At 32.3% G+C, this 21,608-nt stretch overlaps 2 protein-coding genes and 1 long non-coding RNA gene across 3 annotated transcripts; 1 reads left to right on the plus strand and 2 right to left on the minus strand.

Moving 5' to 3' along the window:
* Positions 1-21: 21 nt before the first annotated feature.
* Positions 22-1,776, minus strand: LOC141693699 (uncharacterized). Its single transcript, XM_074498861.1, has 3 exons — positions 1,491-1,776; positions 788-934; positions 22-388 (listed from the first exon to the last, which is right to left on the minus strand). Exons 1-3 carry the CDS (start codon positions 1,710-1,712, stop codon positions 245-247), a joined length of 513 nt encoding a protein of 170 aa, XP_074354962.1. The 5' UTR covers positions 1,713-1,776; the 3' UTR covers positions 22-244.
* A 6,782-nt stretch (positions 1,777-8,558) lies between these two features.
* LOC141690990 (uncharacterized) lies at positions 8,559-8,911 on the plus strand. The gene is made up of 3 exons (XR_012562771.1): positions 8,559-8,623; positions 8,703-8,768; positions 8,863-8,911. It is a non-coding gene; the product is annotated as an uncharacterized LOC141690990 (long non-coding RNA).
* Positions 8,912-13,187: 4,276 nt separating this feature from the next.
* On the minus strand, positions 13,188-14,643 carry LOC141691920 (protein FAR1-RELATED SEQUENCE 5-like). Its single transcript, XM_074496669.1, has 3 exons — positions 14,015-14,643; positions 13,311-13,867; positions 13,188-13,237 (listed from the first exon to the last, which is right to left on the minus strand). Exons 1-3 carry the CDS (start codon positions 14,641-14,643, stop codon positions 13,188-13,190), a joined length of 1,236 nt encoding a protein of 411 aa, XP_074352770.1.
* Between the last annotated feature and the right edge of the window lie 6,965 nt (positions 14,644-21,608).

Below are 21,608 nucleotides of genomic sequence, written 5' to 3' on the forward strand. Positions count from 1 at the left end.
AAGTTAAGTACACCTTCACCAGAAAGCATTAAAATAGATTTACCAACTTCATAAAAGCGATTGAAGCAAACTCTTAAGCAGTATGTGGCCCTTGTCCAGGCACAGGTTTTATAGTTGCATCATAATCTAGTCAAACATCTTGGTGAATTGTGTTCCTTACAAGTGTTTACATATTTGGCTTCCTCGCCTTAAACTGGCACCGTATGAATGATGAACATTGTTAAGACCTGATCTTTCGTAATATTCATAAACTTGCAACTGGCATATTATAGAAGGTAGCACGAGATGTATAGACCAGCTTGTCAGATTCCTTTAATTTGAACTCGACTGCTACTACTGTTAAGTTCCTTCCGCTCCTTACGACGGAGGCATCAACTACCACCTCTGACTGCAAATGTAAAACAAAGTATTAAAATTAGAACAGAACAACACATTAGGTGGGTCAAATCGAAGTGTATTGTGCTGTAGATGTTTGTGCACAGCCTAAAATAGTAGAGGCTATTAACATTTCCGTTTATCTATGTACATTTCAATGATACACAATCTTGCAAAACAAAACCGAGTATGTGAGGGAAGAGTTGATTCATTTGTGAATCAGATGTGATGAGCTATATAAAAACACATTCAGATCAACTGTTTCCGAACAAGCTCTAAAATAACTCTTTTGATAGAATGGCCGGGTGCTCATTATCTCAATAAATATGGTGTAGCTCTCAGTCAGTAACTTTTAAACATAAATAAACAATAAACAATCAAGAGTTTAAATACTTGAATTCGACAAACTTACATCACGTGGCGCAGAAGAGAGGTAAGAATTACTCGATTCTCCAAGAAAAAGTTCCTTGTCTTTGCCCACAACAGTTCGTGCACAATCTACTGCAACCATCTCTGCGACGGATGCTACAGCCCCACCATGTAATCCTCCGTACACATTCTAAACCCCATCCAGAAAAAAAAAATTAGTCTTCTACCAAAATTTGAATAACATTAAAACAACAAAGAGTGTAAAAGTTCAAGCTGTTTAATTAAGAGAGCAAATCAAAGGAAGATAGCCTAATTTTCACTTAATGCTATTTAAATTTAACAAAAACTTAAAGATACCATAAACTGCATAAGCATTCCATCAAAACTCAGTCATTCTATCAACACCTCATCAGCCATCAGTCTATCATAGTTCAAACCTTGGAGGGCTTGCAAGTTGCAACTTCCCCTAGTTGACGGTAATTTAACATGCTATCAAAACTCGATTAATATCAAATATAACAATCTCTGGCATATCAACACTAAGGTTTGTTACCGACACTAAATTAGACTTTCAAGCGACGAAGCATTGACGTAACCATGATTTGCATAACAAGGGAACATCACGTGCTTATTAAAAGAGCTGGTATACACATAGATAAGTGAAGTCTAACTAATATTTTCAGCAACACAATTTTATAAATAGAAAAACAGAGTAAGAAAAACAGAGTGAAAACAGAGCAGCTTACAGTGACAACAGGTTTGACGCGGAGGAGAAAAGATGAGCGGCCTCTTCCGACATGAACAACCTCAAGCAGACCTCTTAATATGTTTGAGATATAATTTTGAACGTCATAATCTTCTGGGATTGTATCAGATAGTCCCATCCTCTGTAAAAAACCACCAAGAATTGAAATCTGCTCAGGAGCCTGGTCTTTGATGATTGCATCTTGGAGAAATTGTTTCTCCATATTGTGATTCTTGATTTCCCAGAATTGGGTACAGATCTGATGTATCACGACACAAACAAGTTATGCAGTTAGTCAAAGAATATATACAGGTTCCCTGTCCACGACCATAGTTGGATAGAGACCCTATCCAACCAACAAATCAGGATCATTGAAGTAAAAAACGAATGGTCAGATCCGCTATACTTCATTCCCTTTTTTACCCTTTTCCTATGTTAATTCATTTATCAATGCTTTTTTAACTACATAAATATTAATTTAATAAGATATTATTCTTAATATTTCTGATTAAAAATATAATATTTAAAAAATATTATAAAATATTTTATAATAATATTAAATATTATATTTAATTTTTAATATTCAATATTTTAAAAGTATTGAAACATTAAAATGAAATTAATATATTTAAATATTTAATAATATATATTAAAATAATAAAGGAAAATATTTTTGATATTTAAATATTTTAATTATTCAATATTTTTAATAATAAATGAAAATATTTGAATACTTCATTCCCCTTTTTACCCTTTTCCTATGTTAATTCATTTATCAATGCTTTTTTAACTACATAAATATTAATTTAATAAGATATTATTCTTAATATTTCTGATTAAAAATATAATATTTAAAAAATATTATAAAATATTTTATAATAATATTAAATATTATATTTAATATTTAATATTCAATATTTTAAAAGTATTGAAACATTAAAAAGAAATTAATATATTTAAATATTTAATAATATATATTAAAATAATAAAGGAAAATATTTTTGATATTTAAATATTTTAATTATTCAATATTTTTAATAATAAATGAAAATATTTGAATACTTCATTCCCCTTTTTACCCTTTTCCTATGTTAATTCATTTATCAATGCTTTTTTAACTACATAAATATTAATTTAATAAGATATTATTCTTAATATTTCTGATTAAAAATATAATATTTAAAAAATATTATAAAATATTTTATAATAATATTAAATATTATATTTAATATTTAATATTCAATATTTTAAAAGTATTGAAACATTAAAAAGAAATTAATATATTTAAATATTTAATAATATATATTAAAATAATAAAGGAAAATATTTTTGATATTTAAATATTTTAATTATTCAATATTTTTAAAAATAAATGAAAATATTTGAATATTTGAAAATATTAATAATGTTAAACATTAATAATGTCTAATAAACACAAATATTATACCTCCGCAATGTTTCATTGCGGTAGTCCCACAATGTTTCATTGCGTCCCCGCAATGTTTCATTGCGGTAGTCGTTTTACCTTACACACAGACACAGAAACTCAGATACAGATACTCGCATATACACGCAGAAACTCAAAAACAGACACTCAAACACGACCATCAGCGACATTGAAGCGATTTGAGACAATTTCAATCACAACCACTCCACTGATCTTCTTGTTTCATCAGGTATACAAACGATTTATAGCTATGCACACACTTATACACACGATTACACCAACACACACGATTATACAATGAGTTTGAGTTTGAGTGCGATTTTATTCGATTACTATTCGATTTTTTTATGTGAATGTGATATTTGTTCGAAATTATGTTGATTATGTGATAATTAGGGTTCGAATTAGGGGTAAATTAGTTAATAATTAGGTTAAATTAGGTTTCGAATTAGGGGTAATTTAGATGGGTTTTGTGTGTATTTTGTAGATTTTTTAATTTTAAGCTAATTTTTTATTAATGCCAATGAAGTGTTTGATGAAAGTCCTCTGAGAATTAGTTTGTTTTTTACATTAGTAAGTAGCTGAAGAGTATCATTCTTAAGCTTGAGATTTTTTACATCAGTTGTCTAAACTGTTAAGGTGTGAAGTACAATATTTTAAGATCATTGCTTGAATTCAAGTACAATTTATCTAACAGTAAACTTTGTTTTTTGTTGCATTCTGGATAGAGTTTTTATGTCCACAAATTGTGATAATGCAACTCTACAAGATGGCATTCCACTCATTAGAATGTCATTTATTTATAAGAACATAGTAAGAATTCTTAAACTTGTCATTACCTATATCTTCTGCAGTTGTTGAGACACCAGATTGATACAAAAATATTGTGAATATCTTATTCTAGTATTCTTTGCCATTCCTCACTAATTTCTTTCTTCATGTATATCTAATAAGAGAATCTTTAAAACAAATGTATAACCAGTATTTTAACCAAGAATTGTGGAATCATGCTACATTATCTAATCTTATATCTACTACTCAAGTCATAAGAGTCCATATAAATAATATTATCATTCAGAAGGTGTGGGATTGGTGTTGTTAGTGACAGCATTGAAATTTCTACTCAAGATTCTCAATGTTGGTTTCATGGCTAAAGAAAGAGCCACAGTTTTAGTCCAACTAAAATCAGAATTTTGACACATTAGCTGAAGAGTATCATTCTTAAGCTGAAAGAATGTTTGTTTTCTTTTTCGTAATTACTGTTTGTTTGGAGTTGTACTGATGTGCTTTTTGGTTTAAAATATTGCAGATACTATGGACATGGAGTGTGGACCTCTTGATCGATCCTTGCTGACTATGCAGGACCGCCATATTAGCAGTCTGATCTGGGAGGGCGGGGACAGGAATACCGTAGATGTTAGACAGCTGACAGCGAGGATGGGTGAGTGGCATATACTTCCAGATCAGCAGGCTCTGTTGGATGCATATGGTTTTGGGGCGTTCGGCAACCCCCGAGTGGTTCGGCAGAATGACATCAGAATCATTACGGCCTTGATTGAGAGGTGGAGGCCAGAGACTAACACATTCCATATGCCGTGTGGGGAGATGACTATTACTTTGGAGGATGTTTATATGATTCTGGGATTACCGGTTACTGGCCGTTCTCTCACCCAGGGCGAGCTTGAGCACCCGAAGGCGTGGTTCATGAAGAACTGGGAGGATCTGTCTATGTCAGAGCAGGAGCGCATGGAGTTCTATAAGGATGGGCTGCATTTTAACCAGCTGAGGAACCGGTACGGGGCGAGAGCTGATACCAGAGATATGAATGCTGCTCAGATTGAGGTGCAGTGCAGAGTGCATACACGAGCCTATATGTTATTTATTATTGGAGGCGTGCTTTTTCCTACATCTTCGCGGGACGTGGTTTATCCCCGGTATATGCAGCTGCTGATGGAGGAGTCGGAGATTCGTGATTATGCATGGGGTGCAGCTGTTTTGGCACACTTGTACAGATCACTGACTTTGTCGGCTGATAGGTCTGTTCGCACCTTTAACGGGTGTAGTCTGCTATTGATGTTGTGGGCTTACGAGAGATTGGCACCCGGGAGGCCGGAGATTGCGCCTCAGCAGGAGATTCGGTGGCCGAGGGCGTGCGCGTGGGCCGAGCCAGTGAAGGTTAGTAGAGTAAACCCCCACCATCATACACGTAACTACCGGGGTGATTTGGACAGTTTACAGCTACAGTGGGTGACATGGCAGCCGTATGCCAGACTTTACGAGAGAGAGGCTGATCCTGATGATGTTGATGCTACTCATTTCCCGGTGTGCCGTCATATGGCTCTTGGTCGTATCCCGCTGGTAGCATTTGAGATCATTGAGTACCAGTATTCTGATAGGGTACTGAGACAGTTTGGGATGTGCCAGTATATACCGGATGATCCGTTTGATCACGCTGTTCTGAGGTTGGAGAGACAGTCTTCTTTTCAGCGGCCTCACCGTCTTGCTATGCATCAGCAGTATGTTGCCGAGTGGGAGAGTTATGTGGCTACGGGCGGGCCGGATATTGTTGAGGGCGGGTTTGTATCTTTCGCCGAGTATATGCAGTGGTATAGACAGGTAAGTAAGATGAGGATCGCTCGTTGTGTACCCCCTGAGGGCGATATCATACAGCCCCGTGACTGGTACCCTCAGCAGATGATGGGTGATGCGGTATGGTATTCTTCACTTGTTTCCAATTGTAGTCTTTACCTGTTTTCCTACAACTATTTAGGTTAATTTCCCGTGAATTATCGTTAATTCCCTACAACTACTTGTAAAATGGATTAAAAATGAAAATAAGAACTTATTTAGGTTATTTTCCCGTGAATTATCGTTAATTCCCTACAACTACTTGTAAAATGGATTAAAAATGAAAATAAGGACCTATTTAGGTTATTTTCCCGTGAATTATCGTTAATTCCCTACAACTACTTGTAAAATGGATTAAAAATGAAAATAAGGACTTATTTAGGTTATTTTCCCGTGAATTATCATTAATTCCCTACAACTACTTGTAAAATGGATTAAAAATGAAAATAAGGACTTATTTAGGTTATTTTCCCGTGAATTATCGTTAATTCCCTACAACTACTTGTAAAATGGATTAAAAATGAAAATAAGGACTTATTTAGGTTATTTTCCCGTGAATTATCGTTAATTCCCTACAACTACTTGTAAAATGGATTAAAAATGAAAATAAGGACTTATTTAGGTTAATTTCCCGTGAATTATCGTTAATTCCCTACAACTACTTGTAAAATGGATTAAAAATGAAAATAAGGACTTATTTAGGTTATTTTCCCGTGAATTATCGTTAATTCCCTACAACTACTTGTAAAATGGATTAAAAATGAAAATAAGGACTTATTTAGGTTATTTTCCCGTGAATTATCGTTAATTCCCTACAACTACTTGTAAAATGGATTAAAAATGAAAATAAGGACCTATTTAGGTTATTTTCCCGTGAATTATCGTTAATTCCCTACAACTACTTGTAAAATGGATTAAAAATGAAAACAAGGACCTATTTAGGTTATTTTCCTGTGAATTATCGTTAATTCCCTACAACTACTTGTAAAATGGATTAAAAATGAAAATAAGGACTTATTTAGGTTATTTTCCCGTGAATTATCGTTAATTCCCTACAACTACTTGTAAAATGGATTAAAATTGAAAATAAGGACTTATTTAGGTTATTTTCCCGTGAATTATCGTTAATTCCCTACAACTACTTGTAAAATGGATTGAAAATGAAAATAAGGACTTATTTAGGTTAATTTCCCGTGAATTATCGTTAATTCCCTACAACTACTTGTAAAATGGATTAAAAATGAAAATAAGGACTTATTTAGGTTAATTTCCAGTGAATTATCGTTAATTCCCTACAACTACTTGTAAAATGGATTAAAAATGAAAATAAGGACTTATTTAGGTTATTTTCCCGTGAATTATCGTTAATTCCCTACAACTACTTGTAAAATGGATTAAAAATGAAAATACGGACTTATTTAGGTTATTTTCCCGTGAATTATCGTTAATTCCCTACAACTACTTGTAAAATGGATTAAAAATGAAAATAAGGACTTATTTAGGTTATTTTCCCGTGAATTATCGTTAATTCCCTACAACTACTTGTAAAATGGATTGAAAATGAAAATAAGGACTTATTTAGGTTAATTTCCCGTGAATTATCGTTAATTCCCTACAACTACTTGTAAAATGGATTTAAAATGAAAATAAGGACTTATTTAGGTTATTTTCCCGTGAATTATCGTTAATTCCCTACAACTACTTGTAAAATGGATTTGAAAATGAAAATAAGGACTTATTTAGGTTAATTTCCCGTGAATTATCGTTAATTCCCTACAACTACTTGTAAAATGGATTAAAAATGAAAATAAGGACGTATTTAGGTTAATTTCTCGTGAATTATCGTTAATTCCCTATAACTACTTGTAAAATGGATTAAAAATGAAAATAAGGACCTATTTAGGTTATTTTCCCGTGAATTATCGTTAATTCCCTACAACTACTTGTAAAATGGATTAAAAATGAAAATAAGGACTTATTTAGGTTATTTTCCCGTGAATTATTGTTAATTCCCTACAACTACTTGTAAAATGGATTAAAAATGGAAATAAGGACTTATTTAGGTTATTTTCCCGTGAATTATCGTTAATTCCCTACAACTACTTGTAAAATGGATTAAAAATGAAAATAAGGACTTATTTAGGTTATTTTCCCGTGAATTATCGTTAATTCCCTACAACTACTTGTAAAATGGATTGAAAATGAAAATAAGGACTTATTTAAATTAGTTTCCCGTGAATTATCGTTAATTCCCTACAACTACTTGTAAAATGGATTCAAAATGAATATAAGGACTTATTTAGGTTATTTTCCCGTGAATTATCGTTAATTCCCTACAACTACTGGTAAAATGGATTAAAAATGAAAATAAGGACTTATTTAGGTTATTTTCCCGTGAATTATCGTTAATTCCCTACAACTACTTGTAAAATGGATTAAAAATGAAAATAAGGACTTATTTAGGTTATTTTCCCGTGAATTATCGTTAATTCCCTACAACTACTGGTAAAATGGATTAAAAATGAAAATAAGGACTTATTTAGGTTAATTTCTCGTGAATTATCGTTAATTCCCTATAACTACTTGTAAAATGGATTATCTTTATTTATTTGTAGTTAGAGAGTGCTATGAAGATGACATACATGATCCACATGCGCGACCCTCCTAGCTGGTTCTATGATGTCATTCCCGATTTTCTCGCACATTATGATCGGGTAATGACTGAGTGGAAGGGTCTTGGATACAGTAGGCCCGCTTTCATCAGACCGAAAGATATTCAGCAGCCTCTTGTTGACCTGCAGCCTCCTGCTGGAGATGCACGTGAGGTAGACATTCATGATACAGCTCCTAGTAGCTCGCAACAGACAGGGCCCCCTATCTCTCAGAAGCGTCCTCGTGAGGTACTAATAACTATCATTCACGAACTTGTGATCTTTTTAATTTCGTTTATTGAATATGTAAATGACCTGTGTGTCTTTAATTTACATTAATGGCAGGATGAGACTGGTGGTCCTGAGGAGGATACCGCAGTACTTGTCCCCCCTAAACGTCCACGTGAGGTATAAATTTCTAATAAAAGCTTTCATTTCATGCATCGTAGAACTTCGATTAATATGTCCGTGTCGGCTGTAATTGCAGGAGGTTCAGTCTACTGGTGATATTCCAGCCACCCATGCTCCTACACATGTATCTATTCCCCCTCAGGTACAAATATTTTATAAATATTGTCCTCCTGTGCACTTACATATTTACAGCTTCCTGTGTTGAATAATGTTTATGTATTGGCTTGTAATTGCAGGTTGAGGTTCAGTCTACTGGTGATGTTCCACCCGCCACTGCTCCTACACCTGTATCTCAGGTACAAATCTTTGACAAATATTGTCCTCCTATGCACTTACACATTTTTAGCTTCGAGTGTTGAATATGTTTATGTATCGGCTTCAAATTGCAGGTTGAGGTTCAATCTCCAGCTGATGTTCCACCCACCACTGCTCCGACACCTGTATCCATTCCCCCTCAGGTACAAATATTTAACAAATATTGTCATTCTGTGCACCTAAAATATTTTAGCTTCGTGTGTTGAATATGTTTATGTATCGGCTTCCAATTGCAGGTTGATTATACTACTCCAACACCATTCCACAGATCTATGACATTTCAACCTATTCCACTAAAGGTATTATTTGTTCCCTACTATGTCAACTAAATAGGATTAAAATGGATTAATTCCCTACAACTAGTTATAGATGGATTAAACTAAGTGTTAAATGTGTACTTAATTTATGGATTGCAGATGCCTATTACTCCAGAATCTTTAGAGGCTTCTTCCTCCCTTGTCACTCCATATGTACATTTGGGCATAGGCGAGTCTTCTGTTCCTAGTGAGCTACGGGGCATGTTTGATGTAATAACTCTTAACTCCTTTTTAAAGTAAATGGCCTTAGATTAACTAGTTCCAAATATGTTAATTGTGTTTTTGTTTATTTTGTAGATTGACTCAATTGAAGATTTGGCGGAGGATGCGGCAAAACGAGGTGGTCCTGAGCGGCGTGGTGATATGACAAGGCCACTAAAAAATCGGAAAGTGAGGCGGTTGTATCGGCATTTCTGGAGTTTAGAGGTTGATTACATTTTGCGTGATCACAGTGAGCGGGGCATTATTTATCCTCTTACACATAGCCAAGTAACAACTTTGCGACCAGAGTTTTGGGTGGAGGATGATGTTCGCAATGCCTATGGTGAGCTCTTGAGACTTAGAGAGGATAAACTCTGGGAAAAATGGGAAAAAATTCCTAGAACTGAAAGTTTCAAGCCCAGGCGGTATTTCATTGCTCCTCGCTTTTTCATGGCGATGGCACTTGAGTTTTGTCCTAACTTGAAGGTACTCTATTAAACAAATAGCAATGCTCCAACCTGCTTTTCTATAAACAGATATCAATTATGCTGTATAAATGTTAACCTATTTTTTGACTAGTAATTGTAGGCTTCTCCGAGTACCCTAAAAGGTGATGCCAAGAAGTCAATGGAGAGGTTCTTTAGAGATTATGCTAACAAGGGGGGTAACTTGCCTCTTCAGTTTTGTGACTTTGCATTTTTCCCCACGTGTGATAGCTCTCATTGGTTCTTGTTTGTTGTTAATCTCAACAAAATGAGAGTGTTAAACATTGATCCTCTTAGGGACGACAAAGACACAACAGGGAACATCGCTCACCCCTTCCAGTATTACATTATGGTAACTATATCATTCTTTAATTGCCTACCAGTAGTTTTAAATAGATTAATAATTAAATAATAACTTGTTAGGTTCATTTCCCGTGAAATATCGTTCTTTAATTCCCTACCAGTAGTTTTAAATAGATTAATAATTAAATAATGACTTGTTAGGTTCATTTCCCGTGAAATATCATTCTTTAATTCCCTACCAGTAGTTTTAAATAGATTAATAATTAAATAATGACTTGTTAGGTTTATTTCCCGTGAAATATCATTCTTTAATTCCCTACCAGTAGTTTTAAATAGATTAATAATTAAATAATGCCTTGTTAGGTTCATTTCCCGTGAAATATCATTCTTTAATTCCCTACCAGTAGTTTTAAATAGATTAATAATTAAATAATGACTTGTTAGGTTCATTTCCCGTGAAATATCATTCTTTAATTCCCTACCAGTAGTTTTAAATAGATTAATAATTAAATAATGACTTGTTAGGTTCATTTCCCGTGAAATATCATTCTTTAATTCCCTACCAGTAGTTTTAAATAGATTAATAATTAAATAATGACTTGTTAGGTTCATTTCCCGTGAAATATCATTCTTTAATTCCCTACCAGTAGTTTTAAATAGATTAATAATTAAATAATGACTTGTTAGGTTCATTTCCCGTTATTTGTAGGAAAAGTTGATCCCATATATGCTTAATTATTTGCATCCATCTCGATTTCCATTGAAATATACCCGGGTTCATGGTCTTGATGCTCGACCCAAGCAAGATGGTGGCAATGATTGTGGTGTGTATGTATCCAAGTACATGGACGCTATGCTCAACGGGATCTCCTTGCCATCAGCTGTGTGGAACCCTAAAGTTGATGTACAGACTTTTCGCTATCGGATGGCGCACGAGTTATTAAAAGGGGTTGCTAGACACATTTCTGAGTGGGGCATTCGACAAAGAGAGGCGGGACACTAGTTTGTTATTTGATTAGTGACTTGTAGTTACTTTAGTTAGTTGTACATATTTTGCCCGGTTGTATTTTATTTAGATTGGTTGTATTTATTTTGGTTGGCTAGATGTATTTATTTTAGTTGATTTGTTTGTAGTTGGCATATCAAGGCCATTTTTTTTAAGTTTGGTTTGGTTTGGTTTGGTTTGTTTATAGTTGGCATGTCAAGGCCATTCATTTTTAAGTTTAGTTTGGTTTGGTTTGTTTGTAGTTGGCATGTCAAGGCCATTCATTTTTAAGTTTAGTTTGGTTTAATTTGAAATTTTACAGGTTTTTGGTTGACTTAAAAATAAATAGGTCATGCCGGTTTTTTTATTTTACAGGTAAAGTTTAACTTAAAAACAAAGAGGTCATGCCGAATTTGTTATTATGTACTTTGAAATATTAATGAATTTTAATTAAATATTTTCAATGTTGTTAATGTTAGTACTTGTTGCCATTATTAATAATCCCAAAAAAAGAAGTGACTCCAAAAAAAAAATTGAAAAAAAAGTTATTTTTGAAGATTTTTTTTTCCAAAATTGGGCAGAAAGTTTTCTGTAAAACAAAAAAAGTTTTATATAAAAAATAAATCAATTTCAAGTGCAGTGACCAATATGCAAAATTCGGCAAAGCCCAGTTTAGGCCCGCAATGTTTCATTGCGGATGCCGCAATGTTTCATTGCGGATGCAACATTGTTTCATTGCGGGGGTAATCTGGGTTTTGCATAAATTTGCAGATTGGTCATTGCACTTGCAAATGATTTATTTTTTATATAATACTTTTTCTGTTTTACAGAAAACTTTATGCCAAATTTTGGAAAAAAAAAATCTTCAAAAATAACTTTTTTTCAAATTTTTTTTTGGAGTCACTTCTTTTTTTGGGATTATTAATAATGGCAACAAGTACTAACATTAACAACATTGAAAATATTTAATTAAAATTCATTAATATTTCAAAGTACATGATAAGAATATTGTCATTCTTTTTTTCCTTTTTTCCTAATAATCTCGAGGGATAATTTCTTCTATCATGGCCTTCTTCCCTCGCCCCACAAAAATTGCACTTTCGAAATTGTTTATTTGAACTTGACGTCTCGATACCACTTTTGAATCTACCCGCTTTTGGACGTCCTTTTGTTTGTGACCTTGGGGGATCTAATAACGGATCATCTTCTTCATCACTTTCATAGTCCTCATTTTTTTTATCTCTTTTCTCCCGGAAAAGACTTAATCACATACTCCTTTTCTCTCTTGATCACGCTCATCAAGTAATTGTACCGCGGAACGGAGCAACTACCAACAACGGACAAACCTTGGAAAGCTTTACACAATCCACTATATCTTGCCGTTTGAGATTCTACAACATTACCAAGCATCCGAGGCGTACACGGTAGAGGTCCCGCAACTTTGTTTCCGTTTATTGTCCACCTCATTGTTACAAGATCTGGTGGTATCATCGTCTTTTGTTTCTTGTTAAGGTAACGGATCATGTGTCTACAAATCATCTCGGAATGTTCAAATTTTTTACATGTACAAGAATAACTCCCGTCGATGGAAACCTTCAAGAAAAAATTCCTTCTATTAATCTCCGGCAAGGTGGACTTTTCTACCAAATACATCTTTGAAAGATAATCTCCACAACCTTTCATGCTTTTCACAACAAAAGATTGACTTTTTTGAAGCTCTTTTTGAAATCGCTTAAACATCTCTTTTGTGTATATCTTGGAGGCATGTATCTCCATTGACGAGTTAGAGAATAGTCTCCTTTCCTTGTACTCGGTGTCAAAATCGGCTTGAACCTCCCGTAAATATTGTGAGTCCAAAGCTTTTTGTGAATTCTCAATGAATTCTTTCAAACCGGCCGACGCTTTCACATACTCATCAAAAAATGAATTCATAGACTCGCTCCTTGAGGTGGTAGTCATACCGGCGGCAAAATGTTGTTTCGTGAAAGCAAAAACCCATTGCCGTCTAATTGCATACATATCATTTAGCCAATTGTGATTTTCAAGATCATATTTCTCTTTCAAGTCCTCCCACATACCTTCAAATTCCGTTGGTGACAATGACTTGTAGATACATGCATTAAAATCCGTCTTGAACTCCGAGTATTGAGTATACAAAGTAGATATTTTCTTGGGAAACTTGCTACTAATATGCCACGTACGATATGTATGGTTGGTGTTAGGCATAACCTCAGAAATGGCATTACTTAAAGCGATGTCTTGATCCGTAATAATGGTAATAGGTGGCTTTTTATCGACCGCTTCCAACCAAGTCTTCAAAACCCATCTATAAGTAGTCTCTTTCTCGTCCTTTATAAGTGCAAATCCAAACAAAATATTTTGGTAGTGGTGATTCACTCCCGTAATTGGAATAAAAGGCATGTCATACCTATTAGTCCGATATGTCGAGTCGAAAGTCACCACATCTCCAAAATTCTTGTACGCGTTAAGCGAACGAGGATCAACCCACACCAAACCCCTAACCCGATTCTCCTCATCCACATCCACTCGGTAGAAAAAATTGCCATCACTTTGTTTTTGCAAGTCTCGTAACAAAACCAATCCACACTCCGCATCACCGGAATCAAAAACCCGTCTTCGAATGTCACGTATTACATTTCATACGTCTTGAGCGGAAAAACCAATTTTTTCAATACCACCACACGTCTCACTAAGTAAATTCATCACTTTCGGGGTCTCGATACCCGATTTGTTGAATAACTCAATCAAAGATTGGGTAAACGGATCTATGTTGCGTGATCTTTGCATGAAATTTACCTTATCCGATGTAACCATAGCATGATTGTGCTCTAGGTTGACCTTGGTTACTTCCCATTTGTTTGAGCTTACTTTGTGAGCAACACACATACGAGCACGACAACAAGTTCGAGGAATAACATTTCGAGGTCGTTTCCCTTTAGCCCTATCTTCAACTTCCAAGGGTTTTGGGCCCAATCTTCTACCCTTTCGACATATATACAAACGTGACGATATACCACCATTTCTTGAATGCTTATGACTACTTCGAATAATTATCTCGAACCCTATACTTCGACCATAACCTCGATAAAAACTTTCCGCTTCATCCAACGAATCAAACATCATACCAACACAAGGAACTACATCATTCATATTTCCAATAAAATTTTCATCATTAATTTTATCATCATCATCGCCATTAAAAGAATCATTACTATCATCGGAATCACCGTGAACATCGTGATTCTTCCAACCGAAACCAACATCATCATCACTATGCGTTTTTCGCTTTCCCGGATCATTAACTTTATCTTCAATACTATCAACATCTATTACTTCATCATCATTAAAGATTTTACGATAAAACCTCTTTTTTATGGGGGGAGGTAACATAATTAAAATCGTTATGATCACTACATGAACTTGAATAATCAAATAAATAAGAAGCCATGGATATTGAATACTAACCTTTTTTTCAGAAGAATAAATTTGAGCAGAATGTTAAGAAGCAGTAAAACAACAATGTTTTAAAAATACAGACATTTTAAGGTAGTTGTGTGCATTAAATGCACGCCCGTAATGTTTCATTGCGATGGCCGCAATGAAACATTGCGGCATTGTACAAACCCCCAAGCCAACAATTGTAAATATTTGCAGTTTTAATAAAACTTTACAACGTACCCCAGCAATGTTTCATTGCGGGAGGAAGTGTCTACCGCAATGAAACATTGCGGTTGAGTTGTTTATTTTTGTTATTTTCTTTAAAATTAGAAAATTAATCAAAAAAAATTATAAAAAATAGTTTCTAGTCTTATTATATTTTATTTAATATGTTAAATGTTAGTTTGAAAATATAAATGTTTATAAGAGTAACTTAATTATAATATGCAACTATTTTACATAGTTTTGTGAAAATTTTGCATAATAGTTATGTCAAATGATGTTTCTTGACGTGTAAGTTGTAAAGTACAAATTTTGACGATCCAACTATATGGATGTTAAAATATAATGATTATAATAATTAAGAAAAATTATTTCTTAAATAAAATACGGTATTTATATATATTTTGTTACCAAGAAATGTTTAACATTTTGGGGGCTAAATTATTTTATATTTTTTTATAGATAACGAAAATTCGATAAATTTTCATTTTTTTGGATTTTCACATTTTCAAATTTTAGTATTATATTTGTTTATTAAAATTTAAAATTGATAAAATATATTGGACAAGTACAAGAAAAATAAAACATTAAATAATTTATTTCATTCAAATATAAATGGAGTACATTCAAATATTTTTTCAAAATAAATACATAATAACATTTTATGTCGACGAGAATGATCAAACTTTAACGGTGTTGGAAGAACCGTCTTTATCACCCTTATCGTCGTCTTTCTTTTTCTTCGACTTTTCCGCCTTCGCTTTATCTTCATTTTCTTTTTTTTTTCTTGCGCTCAAGCGCCATTTGAATACGGCGGAGAGCTATTTCCATGTCTTCTTCTCCTTCGGGCCCGTCGTAAGCCACACCATCTATAATTACCTTATTATTGTCTAAATCGTAGTAGAAAACCATTTTTCGGATATTATAGAAGATAATGTTGAAGAGAAAATGTAGAATGAAAATAGAGAAGAGAATGTTGAAAAAAAATGAGATGAGGCAGGACTATTTATAGGTGAAAATCTGAATTTTAAAATTCAAAAAATTAAATTTGGCACAAAAAAAAATTTGCTGAAAAAATTTCATTTGACTGTTGAAATTGCCGCAATGAAGCATTGCGGCGCTTTCAAACTGCCGCAATGAAACATTGCGGTGTGTCGGTCAAGCTTCCGCTCTATTGACCAGTCAATTCAACTGCCGCAATGTTAATATATTACTACTACTTATATTTAATGTTAACATATTTTAAAAAATTAATTACTTTTGAACATTAATATTATTTTTATACTTATATAAATAAGTTAAATATTAGAATAAGCTAAAGAGAGGGGCAGTTTGGACATTAAAAACTGGGAGCCTAACCAACAATGAAACATTGCGGCCCAGCAATGAAACATTGTGGACGCAATGTTTCCTGTGCATGGCGACATCCCGCAATGTTTCATTGCGGAAGCCAAGACCCGCATTGAAACATTGCTTTCCCCGCAATGTTTCATTGCTGTGGGTTGGCTGGCTGTCCCCCCAACCCACGTTGGCTCCTGATTATTTCCCATATATATACCATATATATATATGTACTTGATAATATCTATGAAAAAATTGCCCAACTTCTATTTATGGTCACAAAATGTTGTGTCATAATGGGTATGAATATGTTATCCTGACGTATTTAAAAATAATAAATTGATTAAAAGGGTAATGAATATAAGTTGTATTTAATATCGTAACGAGAATAATTAGATTAAAAGGGTAATGAATATAAGTTGTATTTAATATCATAACGAGAATAACTAGCAAGATTCTTTTATACACCATTGCAAACAAATGCTAAAGATTCCCTCTTTCTTCTTATTAACGCTGTGCTGGCCATTGCCAATTGGAATGTCAATCTCGGTACGTTAGTTTCGTGTTGAGTCATGTACTGAGGTCGAATTTTAAATCTGATATTAATCCGACATAAAAAAAATTGTGATCGATAAAATCAATTGATCAATATCTTTATTTTTATATATACTATTCTGTAACCCGTGCGATATAAGGAGTGATTATAATATTTGTAATTTTATTATTTTATAAAAAAATTTAAAAAATAATAATAATAATATGTTATTAAGATTAATGAAGTTAAAATATTTACGTATTATTATATATAGAGGGTTAAATTCTATGGAGACCACTTTTTTTTGAGACCTTGAAGACCACTTGTGTTCTGCAAGTAGAATGTTGCATAAAAACATTGAAAAACGTATTATTTTGTGACTCATGCTCTACAAAGATCTTTATTTTATTCAAAATCTTGAATATAATATAGGTACTGCATGTAAAAGATTACAAAAATACTTTATTCTGCAAAACATGTTAAGTTTGCAGAACATTTGTTCAGCTTGCAGAACATACACATTCTACTTATTAAACTTAAATGATCTTCAATAATTTTAATGAATTAGTGATACTCGTAAAACATACTTCACAAAATAATAAATTTTATAGTGTTTTGATTGCAGAACATATGTGGTCTCCAAGGTTTCCGATAAAAAAGTGGTCTCAATAGAACTTTTCTCTATATATAGATATATCATATTATTAAAGAATTCAAAATTTAGATAGTAAAAATCTTAAAAGTCTTCTACCATATATATGTCGCTTGAGCGACACGGATAACCTATAGAAAAGTGGGAGTCATGGATAAGAGAGTGTTTATGGATGATTTGGTATTTTTTTTAATATTGATTTTTTTAATATATTTTTTTATTTATTAATTGTTTTGTTATATTATAATCTCAATTAAAAAAGTTAATTTTGGCGGTGTTTGGTTCCTAAAAAAAGGTCAGAGTGAAGTTGAGTGTGATTACAAATTAAATTGAATAAAATTAATAGAGTTTTAGTTGTATTAGATACATGATTTTTTTAACTAAATTATATTTGTTTAAATTTTGTTTGCAACGTTTTAACATACTAACCAACCGACCAAACGAAATCATGTTTCGCTTAATATAATATTTAGATATTATTTTTTATGTATTATATTATTGAAGTATTCAAAATTTAAATAATTAAAATTTTAAAAAGTCATCTTACTACAATCATGAACGGGTGTAGAGCCTATTAAAAAAGTAGGAGTCTTGAATAGCTGTTTATGCGGGTGATTTGGTATTTTTTTAATATTATTTTTTAAATTTTTTCTTGATTTATTTATTATTTTGTTATATTATTATTTGAATTACTAAAAATAATTTTGGAAGTGTTTAGTTACCTTCAAAATAGATAAAAAAAATAAATTGAGTGCGATTAGAAATTAAGTTGAATAATAATTTATAAAGTTTGTAGCTATATTAGATATATGGTATTATTTTTTTAATAAAACTATATTTGTTTAAATTTTAGTTTGGAAGGTGTTATCATAATTTTCGATTATAATAGTATAGTATGGTATAAATATATATGAATGATTTGATATTGTTTCTTCAATATTATTTTATTCTTTATTTATTATTTATTTTGTTATATTATTATTTGAATCACTAAAATTAATTTTGGAATTGTTTGCTTTTCTATAAAAGAATTAATAAAGAAGTTGAATGTAATTAAAAATTAAGTTGGATAATAATTCCTAGAGTTTGCATTTATATTAGATATATGGGAATTTATTTTATATTTTTTTTCAAATTTTATTTTGTAAGATGTTAACATATTTTTTAGGAAGGTGTCAGCGAAAACTTTGTTTTGTAAGGTGTTACCATATGTTTTAGAAATCTGTTAATCAAACTCCAAACGAACCTATATTTTACTTATAATAGTATAATATAGATAAAGAAAAAACTCCTGTGAGTTCCAAAATTGTGTGAAGATTTTTTTTCCAAGACTCCTCAATTTTAATTAAATAAAAATAAATTTTCTTTTATACATTCAAATTAATAGGAAATATTACAAATATTTAGAAATAAATCATAAGTAGAATATGTTTATTCGAATTATTTCGAATTAATACGAAAAATAATAAATATTTAGAAATCAATCACATTTAGAATTAATAAATGATCAACTAGATACACTTACTCAAATGAGAACCCTCAATATTGTGAGAACTTACATCTAATCTCCCCCACTCATTTTTATCCCTAAATCTAATCACAACCACACATTTTAGATTTTATTTCTCACTTCATCTCTTTCATCTACCTCTGTACCAACCACTAATCACCACCACACACCAACCGTCGTTGTTCCGGCCGTCGTCATTCTGCCCCGGTATCTTAGATCCGCTATATCTATAGGGCCACGCTCAAATGAGAATCTCTCTTATTATGAGAATATATATTGTTAGGTAATGAATCACAAAGGGGTGAATGTGTTTTTTCTAATTTTAGGTTTTTCTTGAAAGTTAATGGTTGAACAAAGTAAATTAAATCTTGTATAGAAAAGTGTTCATGCAAAATCTAAATTTGCATAAAATAAAGAACACACATCTTCAAAACTCACTTAATTTTTATATTAAAAATTAAGACTGTTTTGCTACAAAATTTCTAAGCTCTTTGATGTTAAAGAGCTCAGCTTCTTCTTAAGAGTGATACAAGATATTTGATCTAAATTGTTACTTCTAACTAGAGGACCAGTGTTAACTTTATAACTCAGTTAACTGTTGTTTATACAGTGGATAATAAACATGCTATTAGTGTAATATCCGGGATATATCGTGTAATAGTTTTTGCTAATAGAAAATTATTATATGTGTTCAGTATTTATTCTCTGAATTATTTGTTAAGTGTTAAATGTGTCTGGATGTTTAAAAATAATATTAATTGATTATTTTAATTTTTATATGTCCAAAATAAAATATAAATAATTTTCATATCTTCCTATTTATTTTTATGATAATTTATGGTTTTATAGGAAATATATGAGTTTTATAAAATCTTTTTCCGAGTATTTGAAAACTATTTTATACAATCGGGAACCAACCGACGTCATCCGTTTTTACGTTTTTATAACCTGAAACTCTTCTAAGAACTCCTTCCTAACCTAATTGTATGTGTGATAGCATCTACTATACCAGGAATATCAATGAACCCTATTATTGCAATTGCTTAGGATACCCTTTTTTTAGCTTCTAGGGTCTATTTCTTAGTTCAAGCTCCCTCTTTCTAACTCGAATCAAAGAATTAGTAGATCTGTTCCGCCCAAAATGGGAATGGGCTAGGGTTATGAACTTATAATCTATAATCTGATGATCGAATCGATTCCATGATTATAAGTTCATTCCATACCAGACCAGACCGGAATATGGTTATATACATTCTCATTATGAGAAGGGGTCATTTGAGCGTATCTAAATAGATACTTTGTCTCGCATTTCCATGTTTCGACTTTTTCGATCCGGCGTACGGTTTGTCCTGTGCGGGTCCTGGCGCAACATTTTCGATACATTATTCATTTCGGTAAATCAATAAAACTCGTATTTTTGATAAACAAGATCTTTTTATTAAACTATCACAATTATCACCTCGTAATACGTGTAACCAGGCGCTGAGACCAAGACTGCAGTACAAATTGTACTGATTTGGATAATTATCCCGAAAATCGGTACCGTTTGGATCAGTTTTTATAAATAAACGTACCATTTTATATCCGGAATGATTCAACGGGATACTAATTTTCCATAATTATAAATAGCCTCTACCGGAGGCGTTATCGATATCCGATTTTGGCGTACATATACTCAAAACGAAACTACTGAAATCTAGAATCCAAATCTTTCATCAAAACATACCCATAACCATCAGGTGATTTTCTATTTGATTAGTTATATTCGAATTTCTTGGTATTTAAATTATGAATTTTTGTTCCGAAGATTGTTTGTATGATTTGATGATTGTATGTTGTAGAGCTTATTATCCTAATCATTTTGATATATTATACTCTTGATTTGGAGTTCAATAACATGTTTAATTTTGAGTTTGATTTTCGAATCTCAGAATTAGGGTTTATATTGTTTTGAGTGTTTTCAATTCGATTTAGGGGTTTCTTATTTCGGGATTGATAGACGTTCTAGAGGGGTGGGTTTTGTTCCCCTTGAAATTTGCAATCGATTCGTATAAGTTGTGCAAATCGACGAGGCCCGTAGAGGAGTGAGTTGTGATTTGAAGTTCTCGCCGGTGTTTTTAAAGCTTTTGGCCGGATTTTTGTTTCCAGATATCATTTGGTTCGTTTGTTGTTTGATTTGAACTCCTCACGTGATTTGGAACGAAAACCCCACCTGAATCATGTAAAACCATGTCGTTTTTGATCGAATCGGGGCTCACCGGGGTTATTTTCCGGTCACCGGAAACTAGGTTCTTCGCGACCCGTTTCTGTTCTTGGTGACCCGGATTTTGACCCGGTTTTGACCCGGTTTCAATCCAAAATTTCCTAAAACAAAATATTAAATAGTGTTTTACAGTTTAGTCCCTGAAAGTTTCTAAACTTTGCAAATTTCGAATTTCTGTTTTAAAAGATTTTAAAAATTAGATTTCTGTTTTAAAACTTTTCAAAAATTAGATTTCTTTTATAATCATTTTAAAAATTGTTTTTAATTTCCAAAAATTCCGAAAATGATTATTTTAATTCCAAAATTCATTTTTAATTCAAAAATAAATCGAAATTATTTATTTAATTAATTTTAATTAATAATTAATTAACTGATTGATTGATTAATTTGAATA

The sequence above is a fragment of the Apium graveolens genome, chromosome 10, assembly GCF_009905375.1.
Source record: "Apium graveolens cultivar Ventura chromosome 10, ASM990537v1, whole genome shotgun sequence".
NCBI classification, from domain to species: domain Eukaryota; kingdom Viridiplantae; phylum Streptophyta; class Magnoliopsida; order Apiales; family Apiaceae; genus Apium; species Apium graveolens.